Below are 13146 nucleotides of genomic sequence, written 5' to 3' on the forward strand. Positions count from 1 at the left end.
CAAATACACAGTTCCCTACATTTATCCATGTACACAAGCTGTCCACAGAGCTTGTGATGAAATCAAACCATAATGACATTTTTCCCTGATAGACTTCTCCATTCTTTCAAAGCCACCCTCTCTTAAAGACCTGGAATATTGCACAGGAGGATAGGAGGATAGGGAGTGAAAGTCATTAAATAATTGAATAGCAATAAACTGATTTTTTTCTGGCTCATCATGGTATTTCACTGTGTAAACCAGGAGAAAAAATAAACAGGGGATTTAGTAGATTGGAAGTAGCTCAAAATTGAGCAGCTCTTGGATTTTCTGACACCTAGCTCATGATAGTCCAATGCTACCGACAGGATTCTCCTTAGGGATCCTTTCCATCAGTCCAGCTAGCAGCTCTGGCTAATTTCCTACCATTTTTTTTCAACAGGCTTATTTGCCAGACAAAAATACAACAGGCTGTCAGAACTGGATACCTCTGGGGACTGGCAATGATAATACAATACAAAATAGGATACCAACAGGTCAAAGGTTTCCATTTCACAGAGTACTCTAATGACTGAAAGTCATTATTGCTATGCAGTCTGTTTGAAAAGAGTAGATGGATCTCAGTTCAGTTTTTAATGGGCCAGTGTTACAGAAACAACCTCAAAAATTTGGCATCTTTGTTGGCAGTCTCATTAGAGAAGCCACAGAATAAATGGGCAAGGATAATAAAGTCTCCTGCTGCTTTTGATCCTTTCAGGTCAAATCTGAGTCATGTTGGTTGAAGCTGTGTGTTTATGTGGCAAACTCACCCTCACACTGTGTATACTGTATCTGCCTTGGATAAACAGATCTGTTTGGCCCTTTGGTCACTACAACTGTGAACTTGGCAGTTTTCACCATCTCTACAGCCACAGTTGCTGTTGTTGTTGTTGATTTGCAGATATCTTTTTAAAAACAAAAAGGGAAACATTTTAAACCAAACCCTGTGCTGGCGTTTTTCCATCCCAGCTGGTGGAATTATGCCAGCACCCACATTTGCCTCTCTATGTATTTTCTATCGCTGCTTTCTTCTATCTCCTTTTAGAAGGAGATAGATGAAAATAAGCAGAAACCCCCTAACATTAGGAAATATCTTCAGGGAATTGCCCAATACAAAAGTTGGCTATTGTTGCTTGGCTTTATTTAAATCACCTTGATATGACCTAGGAGTGACCAATGCTCCCCTCTCCCAGCAGATAGATGACCACTGATGGTATCAGGTCCTAGGAACAACCCTGCAGACACGTGTGGTTTCTTTTCTCTGTTCCCCCTGGCAGATGAACCCAGCAGGTGCTATTTCCACGATGGAGATGGAGTCTGTGAGGAATTTGAGCAAATGACCAGCATCAAAGACTGTGGCGTTTACACTCCCAAAGGCTTCCTGGATCAGTGGGCTTCCAACGTGTCTGTCTCACACCACAGTGACCAGCAGTGCCCAGGGTGGGTGGTCATTGGTCAGCCAGCAGCAACCCAGGTAAGGACAGCATGTTCCTTTTCCTCTCCTGGGAGTCCAGCAAGGAGCTGGAGCTCGATGGTCAGCGTTCAGGGTTGTTGTTACCCCTGCCTGTTCACTTGTTGCTTCACCAAGGATGTCCCCTGGCAGCAGTTTTTCTCCCTCTCTCTCTCTCTCTCTCTCTCTGAGCCTGATTAGCAGTGATGAGTTGAAATTCAGCCCCAGTCACCCAACTCGAACTGGCTGAAGTTGTGGCTGGATTGATTCAATGAGCTGTGCAGCAGTCACCTCTCCCAACCATCATCACCTCAGAGATAGACAGGCTCTTCACAGCAAGCTCAGGGAACGAGCTTGTGGCAATGAGTTCTGAAGGCTAATGCCGAATAATACAAAAGAGTGTTCTTTCTTTTTTAATAGTTTTGTTTTTTCTGTCTCCCAGTTCCATAAAAGCACCCTATTGTTCTATTCTGAGAAAGGTCCTGTCCATTCCCAAAGCCATTCATTAGCTTTAACCCCCTTCTCCTATGTCTCCTTTGTAACATAAATAGCTCCAGTTACCATAACTTTACCTTTTGTCTCTTTGAGAGAATTAGATCCAAATGAGTTCAAAAAAACATTAGATAAATGTCTGGAAAACAGAGCTGTACATGATGCAGATGCAGAAGTTCAGATGCAACCTGATTTGGGAAAGTCCACATTGCTTGTTGATGATTTTTAGAGGGAAAGGATCTTCATATATAAGATCTGCTTTGTATATTGTACATTTGTATATTGTATATTTGTATATTGTATTTGTTGCTCCTTCAGCCCCCACTGCTGTCCCTTACTAGAGACAGAGAACTTATCACACTAATCAACTTTGGCTGACTTCTGGTTGGATGCAGGAAAGTTTTTCTAAGAATCTAATTATCCAGGAGGTGTCTTGAGTGGGCAGTGCAGAGAGGAGTGCCGTGTCACAGATATGACAAGCAGATCTCTCTGTGAATAGTAAATGTTAAGCATTTCCAGTTGGCTTGCAAGAGAAAACATCTTTATGCAAGAGACTTGGCCTTGCTCACATTGCACAAGTCTGTAACAAATTAATGACCAGGTCAGTTCTAAATGCACAAAGCGTGGTTAGCTGGCAGAATATCAAGACAGAATCCTGAGCCCAGTATTGACTTTGTCATGGTCTCATTTATTATTTCACACTGGAAAAGGAGCTTTCCTCTGGACCCTTGCTTGTGCCTTCACAACTTCTTTCTCATTCAAGCTCCCTGTGCAAACCAAAGGCCAGTGGCTCCAGTTCAGATGCTGCTTTTTGGGCATGTCCCCAGGCATTCTGTCCCCCTGCAGCTCCTCCAGAGCTGCCACGATTTTCTCTGAAGCACTGGTAGGAGCTCAGACACATCACACAGTAGGTAACATATGGTCCTGTGGTGGAAAAACCTCCACCACTCACACACAGAACAGAAAGCCCTGCTGTGTAGCCACAACTCAGGCGTGTTTGTTGTACCCAGATGAGATGAAGTTGTCACAGCCTTGCTTAAAAAAAAGGCAAAAAAAGCTGTTGTATTTATAGGCAGAGCAGTGGCATATCACACACTGGCAGAGTGAATGGGAACATGCCTCCTGTTATTGCATGGCCCCTGGGGAGATAACAGTGTGCTATTTACTTCCAGCAAAAAGAATTCTTGCTTTAGCTCAGCTGGTCCTGTTACACCAGTTTGAGTGTAGGGGGTTCATTGACCTTTTTAATCATATAGATGTTGGGAAAGGTTTTGTTTCCCCCAGGAGCAATATGGTTGGCTTGGGAAAGCACCTGACTTGTCACTCTGGAGGGGTTAGGTGGGGCAGCAGGTCATCAGTCTGTTAGCTTGAGGAGATGAAAATTAACCTAAGATCTCTTCTAATCAGCGCATGTAATGATCACCGGTGTGTAAACATGTTTGGCTTCATTATCTGCACAAGCACTGAGCCTTGGGGGTTTTCTGTATTGATGAAAAGAGCACCTTTCCTCACCCAGATACCTTTCAGAGTAGGTTGTGTGCTTGTTGGTCTTGTGCAAACCTTTCGTGTTGTTGCTGGGTAGCTTCCTGATTAATCAGAGTGGTATTTGTGCTGGCTTCTCATCAGGAATGCCATGAAAGATATGTTTGAGTGCAGTGCCCAGCAATATACAGAATGCATAAGCTGCCTGTTTGTCAGCCATCCCCACCTCTCATCATTGCCTCAGTGTTCTCAAGGTGCTTTAAAACATTTTAAGCATGTCCTGAGTTAAAATGTTTCTCATCCTTCGATATCTCAACACCAGGTTCTCTGCATGACTGTCATAGTTTCTGTCAAGGCTTTTTCTGAGGAGTTTGCATCCCCAGTTGGTCATTGTGGTATCTCTCAGCAATATCTGCCCATGTGCCTTGTTTACTGCTGGGGGATTGTTGATAAGCACAAGCTGGAGAGCACTTTCTTGTTTTTGTAGGGCTGTTTCTGTGACCTCTTTGCTCAGTTCAGTGCAGACATTGCCCATGTCTGCAGCTGGCTTCTCCTTAGATACCCACACTTGGTTATTAGTTTGAGATGGCTCTTACATCACTCAGTGTCAGGCTGCCGAATGGCAACATAGTAAGGGAGATAAAAAAGAAAGTTCGCAGTATAAGATTTGTTTTGAACAATAAAAAGCTTACAAAGAATGACACAGTCTTGGCGAAGAGATACAGATTTGAAAAATGGAAAGGTCAAACAGCCCCCCCCTTTAAACAATCGCCCTTTCTGCAGAAGCAAGACTGAGAGACAGCCACTTCTACTTTCCTGGCAGCCACCCTTCAGTGCTGATTAAGAAATATTCTCAGTACTGACAGCATCATATTCAGAGCCAAAGAGGGCCAGTCAGCAACATTGCACCAGCACAGAAATGCAAACACCAGTGCGAGGTAGTTTTGCAGCTTGATTTCTAATCTTGTGTCCTCCACAGACCTGGAAGCAGATGCTGCTCAGTACCTGTTGTCAGCTGCAGGAGGAATTCAGCAATAAGGGCTTTGCTCACTCTGAAGCTGTTTGTTTTTTTTCCCCTCCTGCTTCTGCTGTGAGTTTGCAAGCAGCCTCTCCTTGCACATCAGTTTTCTTTTCCACAGGTAATGCTGGGTGAGTGCATTAGCTCCTGTTAGTCTCTCTTGCTGGAGTCAGTTGTACTGAGCAGGCAAGACTGGGGTATTTTGCTGAGGTGTCTGTCCAGATGTGCCTCTGGAGGAAGCCTCTGACAGGCCTGTCCAGGAGGGATGAGGATGCTCTGGGGTGAGCAGAGCACAGGCAGGTGAGTGCAGGATCACAGGACGCTGGAGATGACATTTCTCCTCTCCTCTTGCTGGTGGCACTCCTGCTTTTGGAGAACTGATTCACCTGCAGCTTCCCTTTGGGCCTTTACAGCAGAGAATTATAGGAAAGGACTAATGGATCTTTAGGTGGCTGATTCCTGACCTTGTCACTCCTGCCACAGCAGTGTGTGCTCAGGACTTGGCTGTTGGTGTGGTTTGGTGATTTAGAGGGACATTCCCACAGGAACTGTCTTCTCTTGCATTTCCTCCCAGCTGTGAAGAGGTTGTTTAGACCAAGTAACTATATATATATATATATATATATATATATATATATATATATAAAATTTATATATATAAAAGTAACTTTTTTTCTCCCTGTGCCATTGTTTGAGCTTGGTTTTCCAGTGTATGGGAAAAGCCACACAGCTCAGGCACAGTTAACAGAACGAGAACTCTTTCCCAAGGCTGCTGGGCACAGACAGATCCTGGGATTCGTTTTCATTCCCGGACTAAAGAACACACCCTGTTCTCCTCTGGGTACCCCACAGGGGCTTCTGTGGAGTAAGAAGTTGTGGAAGAGGATTCTTGTTACATCTTTCCCACAAACAGAGGCCCCCCTCCTGCCCCATTACCATTCCCACAATTGCACTCACCCAGACTTGCTGCACAAACCTTCCACCAGCAGCAGAGATGTCTAGAATTGCAGTATGTCTGGAACAGCCCACAAAAGGAGAAGACAGGAGCACAGAAATATCCTGACTACTAAAAGAAATAACATGGTAGAGCAAGGGCTCCAAGAGTGGTAAGAAAATACCATAAGAAAATTGAAAAGAAAGATTATGAAGTTTTCTGCCATGCAGTTTTATTCTGGCTAATAAATATAATGCTGAAGATAATTCCCCAAAGATCCAGCAGAGCCAGCAAATACAGTAATCTTGAACAGGAGTGGAAAGAGAAGAAACCTGCAACTTTTAATGGAGAAGCCATTCCTTTCCTTTGGGGTGATCTTGCTGAGAAGAGGGAGGGTGTCTGTCTGTCGGCTCTGCAAGTGGCCCTTTTTGAACTTCCCAATTCACAGCCAAGTCCTGTTGCTCTTCAACGGTAAGAGTTTTGTTGTGGTTGGAGGGATAAAAAACCCCCCATTTTTAATAAGATGATTTGCTTTGCAAATGTCTTTGTTATTTATAGCTGAGCCAGACTTTGAACCACTAAGCTCTGGAGGATGAGGGCAGAATCCCACTAAGAAAAACCATTAATGGAGGAACCATGAGTGATCAGAGACCAGTTCTGGAAAAAGATGAACTGGACACTGTGCACAGGCTGTCACAGGAGGAATGTAGGTTTGCTGTACACGGCTGAGCTCATTTCCAGTACTGGCTGATCCACCAAAGGGCTTCAGCTTAGGTTACACAGTCTCCAAGTCTAAAGTTAGTTCCAGGGGTCCAAAATTTTGTCTTCATTTCCCCTGGAAACTACAGACCAGCCAATTTGGTCTTTTGCCTGAGGCTGGAGAGCTGCGTCATGAGCCTGGCCCTGACCGTCAGGCAAATTCAGGCTGGAATGCTCCTTCCTTGGATTAAGTGATGATATTTTCTGTATTTTTCTTTTTCCATGTGCAGTGATTAATTAAGCCTTATCACAGCCACATTGCTTGGTTTCTGTTCCGTTTAATAGAGGTGGAAATGGGAGCACGGAAAGGTAAAGCTACTGTTTGAGGATTAGACCTCAAAATCCTTCAGAGACATTGCAGGCACTGGGCATTACTGAGCCTAAACCTCCCAAGGACTAGGAAGTTCAGGATGTCTTGAAAGGGAAATGTTCCTATCTTGAATAAAAAGAAAAATGTTCAGGGCTTGCTGAGAGTTGCTGCCTGGGAGCAGAGCCCTGGAGGGGTTTGAGGTCATTAAATCTGCATTTTAGCTCTGTCAGCCCCCTCACATCATCCTGTTTGTGAATTCATCAGTCCCGATCCTAGCACAGTTTGGCTGTTCATTCCCAGCACAAAAGGACTGGAAAACTGTCCCACCATCTCCTTGTTTTAGTGGCTGGAAATGTTGCTTCCCACCTGACTTGCTGGGAAAGCTGGATTCTGTAACCTTTCTGCCAGAGGAACTCCACTGCTCCTTATTTGTACGTTTGCTTTGCTGCTTTGCCTCCTTGGAGCAGGTGGTCCATGTGAAGGATGGTCGTATCCCAAGGTGAGGGATGCTACAAGGATGTGTCATATGCCATCAGTGCCATGACTCAGGAATGATCCCAGCATTCTGGGGAGTTAAATGAAATGAGAAATGGAATTTCTAGGTGAGCTGGCTTGAAAAAGGCTCATTTGCAGAGAGTTGGCTGAGGAAGAGCGCTACCCTTAACGTCAGTTCAGAACTGGCCGGAGGATGCTGCCCCTCACCTGGCTGCCTGCTCCCAGCCAGGACAGACAGGGATCCCCTCCATCCCCACGACTTCCAGGGCTCCTCTGCTCCTGGTGGAGCAAAGCTCAGACCCCATGGCCGATGCCGTAGCCTCTGGCTGATTTGTGTAAGGGGAGGACGGGGAGAACACAATGAGATGTCAGAGGAGATTCCAAGCAATTTTGACAAACACTGAAGGGATATTTTTTTTTCCTTTCCACTCCCTTCCCCCCCTTGGTTTTTAGAATAATTTTTCAAGAGCACATATGCAAGTCATCTAAGGGAAACAGAACAGTGAGTACCAGGGGCTGGTACACTGTGTTCCCTTTGTGTACTGTAGAGAAAATAGATAAAAGAAACAAAGAATGATGCAGAGAGCAAAGCAGCCAACCGTACTCTCAGAGAGGTTCAATCAGACTTTTTCAGAGATGAAGGTCAAACCAAAAATCCTCAGGTGCCGGAAATTGGTCCCATCTTCCTAGAACCAAGAGACATTTACCACTAATGAAACAAGAGCAGAATTCCAAGCCATTTGTTGTTTCTAGAAGCAAGAAGAAAGGCAAGAAAGGAATATTGTCTTGGGCAGTAATAGGGATTATGTGCTTCTTTAGGAAGTAAATTACCATTTTATGATGATATCTGCTGTACACCCAGCCACCCACCCAGATTAGAGGCATCAATAGAGAACAGCTTGGACCCCCCTGGCATTGGCGAGCCAGGCAGCCGGACCCCCCGACAGAGGCACTGCTCATTAACATGCACTCCTCTGAAAGGAGACCCCCCTCCTCGGCCCTTGCCCCTCAACCTGCCACTCTCCCTGTCTGCTGCTGCTGCTCACAAGCCTTGGGATGCAGAGCATGTCCAGCCGTGAGCGTGGGATAGCTCCCCTGCATCCCATCCGGGCTGTTTGTCTTGGGTCCCTCTCCATTCAGAGCAGAATGATTTTTGCATAAATGCATCGACACGTCTGCTTTGTTCATGCATGAAGGGTTCTCAGCATTTCTCATCCCACCCCCGCCCTGCTCCCTGCTCCCTGGCATGTGGCTTCACCCTCTTTTCCATGATTTCCCTGTGCAGCAGCAAATGAACCTGCCTGAAGCAGTGCCAGGCGACCCGGCACAGTTGAAAATGCCCTGATAGATCTAAACCAAGCAATGGGAGAAAGGGATGGAAAAGGGTGCAAGAGCAAAGCCATAATGGCTTTTACTCTGTAATTTGGTTTCATGTTCTGCACAAGGAAACATGTCAAATATGTAAACAGAGCTCTCCAGGGTTGTAATGTAGCTACAAAACCACGGATGTACAGGCAGGCATGGTGCTGCTCTCCAGCAGAAAGGAATGCCATCCCCAAAACCACACGGTCATTTCTTTAAGCTGAAAGTAAACTTTCTCATGCCAGGAGCAAAGAATTATTTTTTTTTTCTTGTAAATGAAGGATTGTCTGCACCACTTGTTTGGAGTACTGTAGGCATTTTAGCCCACATTGTCATAAGACACCTTGTATTTCGAATGCCAATGAATTTCAGGGTGTTCATCTTAAGATGTCTCTAAAAGGCATGGTTTTGGAGGATGGTGTTTACTCATGCTGTCCTGAAGGTATCTTGAGACATTCCCTCTGTCCCCACCTGAAAATAAGAATCAGCTTTAACAATAATAATAATACTAACAATAAAAATTAACATATGAGAAAAAAAAAAGCCCCAAGCAACAAAGTGGGAACATTTGGATACATTTTTGAGCTGCTCCAAGTCTCTCCTGAGCTGTGCTGCCTTGGTTGGAGTAGTAAGTGTGGAGGAACCTCACATCTGTGCTCACTTTTGGAAGTGCTGCCTGCAAAGCTGGAGGACCTCTCTTTCCTCTGAGGTCATTTCAGTGGGGAATCTGATAAGAAGATATGATTCACCCTGGTAATTCAAATTCACATCTGGTAAGTGGCCCAGCTCCCTCGTGCTATCAGCAGGAGTCTCCTGGGGACTGGGTTTCCACCGTCGCCTCAGGGTCTGGCTCCAGGCTCTCACATGTGCCAGGAAATGGTTATTTGCAGGATCAGTGCTATTATCTGTCCCCCACATGTACCTCCTCTCTGGGAGAAGCCCTCAGTTCAGGAGAACATCAAGTTCTGCTGAGCTATTTTGGTCACTGGGCCAAAATCCCTACACTTAGCACTGCTGGCGGTGAATGTCATTTTCCCTTTTTTTTTTGGTAATTAACCCTTGCATCATCACGCTCAGAGGAGACAAGTCACTCTTCAGAGAGGGGAAGGTAAAGCACAGGGCAGAGATGACCTTCTTCCCACCTTTCTCCACCCAAATCCCTTTGAAACATTTGGCCTTCCAGCAGAGATGCTCTCTCACTGTGTGCACACTGTGAGCTGGACCAGATGGAGAGGAAAAGCCTCACTCTGTGGGAATTTACCTGTTTCCCAGTGATTGTTCCTGGTGAGAAAGGCTGAGCCTTGGCAGCTGGGTATTCCTCCACCCCTTCTGCTCCCAGTCCATCTTCTCCAAACCTCCTCCTGGAAGGCAGTGAGGCTGAAGGAGCCGTGAGCTTCCTTCCACACAACACTTTAATTCCTCCAGTTGCACTTTCTGGGAGAAGCTGTGAGTTCCTGTGAACTCCCCTACAAACCTGGGACGTCAAGGACTAAATGCTCCAAGTATTTTGGCTTAATTTGTTGGAGTTTGGGGTTTATCAGAGCAGCCAGGGCTGTCCCAAGGTGAGAGGGGAGTGACAGGCTTCCCCAGACAAGCATTTTTCTCGGGTGGAGATGTGCACGGGCTACAGGCAGCAGCTGCTCTGTGGATTCTGTGGATGTTCCACCTCATTCAGAGGAATTTCTCTGCAGGATGTTGGTTTGGTTACTCTGCAGTTTCAGTGGGAAAAACTGCCCAGCAAAGCAAAGGGGATCCTTTTGATTTGCATACCACAAGCCATGTTTTTCAGGTATTGAAAAACAAGCTAGAGGGGTTTAATCTCCATTAATACCCACTGATGTAGGGCTGGTAGTCGGATGGGAACTGAAAAGTTTTGCCAGCTGAGGTGTGACTGCTCCCTGGAGTACAGGACAGCTCCTCTGAACCCCCCTCCACATTCCCCTGGTGCCTCTCTGCAGCCTTCCCCTTTCCTATTAAATTCAGGGCCTCTTCCCAATGTATCATCTCCCTGGATGTATCCAATTAAGGCCTGTTGACAGCCCAGAGCAGACTTACACCCTTAGGATTAGACGCATCTGTACGTCTTCATATAGGGAAGGACAACAAGAAGGTGTCTGGCTGGCTCACTGGGAGCACAGTGGGGAAAGCTGAGCAGCCTGGAGAGGGGAAAGGAGGCAGGGAGAGCGAGATTTGCACCCCCAGTGATCCCTGCCTGTGGAAACGCTGTGTGCAGAGCGTTGCGTGTGGTTTGCGCAGCGTGTTTACACGGGCCGTAACCCTAAACAGAGCTGAAAAGCACGGCTTTAACTCTGGAAATAAAAGTACTGGAAACCCCTGGTTTTCTGCACATGAGAAAGTTTTGTTCTTTAAACACACAGATGTTTTTAAATGAAAAATCACTCTTTTGACCTTTTCTGAGTGTGATCATGTGGTTGGGGCTGACATTAACCACTGCACGGCTGTTTGCCTCAGGCACAGGAGAAGCTTAGCGAGGGGTCTGCAGGGCTCAGGGTGGCACCTGCCTTGGCTCACATCTCTCAAAGCAGCTCCTGTGCCCCCTGAGCACTCAGAGAGGTGCAGGGAGTTGGGGTGAGGATGGGCAATATTTAGGATTTGCTCCTACTGTACTGGAAACAAAAGCAATGTGGTTTTTTTTCCAGCTTGAGAGCTGAAAATTTTGTGGCTTGATTTTTTTCTTATATATCTCTCTGTTTATCAGTGCCACTGTCCATGTGCTTCTAAGCATCTCTGTCCACCTCAGCCATTATCCTGATGGAGAACTCAAGTTCTTAAGGGATTTGTTGCTGTTGCTTTTGTGTTTTCTCTACCTAGCTGTGTGTTTGCTTCACCCAAACAAATGTATGGAACCAGCTCTGGGAAGGAAGGAGGGGATATTACCAAGCAGATTTCACCCACTTCACCTTACAGGAGCTGCAAAAGTACAATGAATCTAGTGAGACAGAACCATGAATATAATAACAAAAATATATTTAAGATCCTCCTAAAGTGTGGCACACATTCTGCCTTTGACAGTTTGATTTTTTTGTTGCCAGCTGCCCCCGAATAAAACGCTCCAGTCAAAGGAAAAACAAGAAAAAATTTGCTTTTGCTCTGCTCCTCGGTGATGAAAGCTGATGGGATGGGATTGTTTTGCTTTGCTGCAGCACCCCACGGCCAGCCTTGGCCCACAGCTCCACGAAGCTGTGCTGCAGTGGACCTGGTCGGTTCAAGTTAGAGACGGGCAGCTCGGGAACCCGAGCGCTCAGCCAACAATAATGTTCTGGCTCCTGTATTTGTTTAACCTCGCTCTCCAGTGGATGGATATGCAGTCTGCTAAAGCACTTATCAGTCTATAATGCCTTCACACTTCTGTGAGCAGTAATGTGGAAGTTGTAGACAGGAGCTTGTGCTGCAGCTTGAAAATGTCTTTTAGCTTTAATGAGGCTGATAGTTGCAGAACTGGAGGCATAAGTTCTGGTTTGGGTGCTGCTGCTCGATCCTGTCTGTCTAGCCCATTGCATGTAGGTGTATTTGTGGATCTGAGCATAATAACAGGATACAATTCAGGGCTGACTCTGGGAATTATTGCTCTAAGATCCTGGCAGTGCTGGTGTGGAAGACGATGTTGTTTGGGAGCAGATCTTTATGTCCTGCTGCCGAGTTGAAGAAATAGCAGAGGTCTGACAGGAATAAACAGGAACACATGTCAGACTGCTGGATTGCACTTTCATGTGCTGCACAGGAGACTGTGTTGTGCACTCAGAACTATCTCTTGATTCTGCATCTCTTCACTTTGCATCTCTGAATGGCCAAAGATGCAGGGGCAAGTGCAAATTGCACCCAGGAGCTCCAGATGCTGGGGTTTGCTTGTCGGCTGCCATAAAACATGAGTTGATTTTTAAATCCCATCAGTGCAATTATTTCTCCTTTTTTTCAATCCATTTTTCTGTAGTTTCTGGCCTTGGCTTAACTGACATCCTCAGGGTGATCCTTTGAACCGTGCAAAAATCATCTGGTTAGGGTTTTGTTGGAAAATCAAAACTCCATATTGTTTTTTTTTTTTCCTTGAGTCCAGCAAGCATCCTAGATATTTGATTACACCTGGCTGGCTGTCAAAGCCCATGTGAGTTTGGGATAGGGCCAGTCAGAACTGATTTACAGTTTTTTCAGGTATGCCATGTGAAGTTTATGGTTTGATGTGATTTTGATTTGAACTCACTGGTTTTAAATGAAGTTTGCTTTGAATCTGGAGATAACAGAAATTCAAAGGGAAGCTCAAAGAATGCAGGTCTGTACGATTTAAAAATGGAAATATATTGTTCATACCAGCTCTTTGGAAGTGAAATAACTGAATTTTTGAGAAAGCTAAAGTTAATAACACACCTTGAATACACATGCAATCTGGGCCATCATCTAATGGAAATCCCTGTAGCTCTTTTTCGCTTGCCTCAAACTAAACCAACTTATATGGCAAAATGAAATAGCCCTTGCATCTCCCACTCATTTCTGAATCACAGCCCTGTGTTACATCCAAAACTCTCAGGAAATTTCCCTTTGGAGATGAATACTATTGTTGTAAAGTAGAGGAATTTATCATCATGTCACATTGCAGGCAAACTATTGGTGCCCTGTCCGTGGTGTTTTCACAGAAAGGTCACTTTCCAATTACTAAAAAATCCAAGCAAATCTTCAGCTGAAAATCTTCCTTAGCTGGCTCTGTGCTAAGGAAGCTGTAATATCATGCTGATGGAATACTGAGTCTGCAAAGTCCAGACACATCAGCTGCTCCAGGTTCAAAGTGGCCGTGGCTGTGCTGAGACTGGACA

General features: G+C 45.4%; 1 protein-coding gene across 2 annotated transcripts in view; it reads left to right on the forward strand.

The window, feature by feature from the left end:
* Positions 1 to 13146, forward strand: part of PAPPA (pappalysin 1) — a 174743-nt gene that overhangs the window by 100839 nt on the left and 60758 nt on the right. For both annotated transcript variants that reach the window (XM_086857797.1, XM_023938086.2), the window contains exon 10: positions 1296 to 1492. In XM_086857797.1, the coding sequence (XP_086713923.1) occupies positions 1296 to 1492 (197 nt within the window). The remainder of the gene's footprint in view (positions 1 to 1295; positions 1493 to 13146) is intronic.

This window comes from Cyanistes caeruleus, chromosome 20 (genome assembly GCF_971803275.1).
Source record: "Cyanistes caeruleus chromosome 20, bCyaCae1.hap1.1, whole genome shotgun sequence".
Taxonomy (NCBI): Eukaryota; Metazoa; Chordata; class Aves; order Passeriformes; family Paridae; genus Cyanistes; species Cyanistes caeruleus.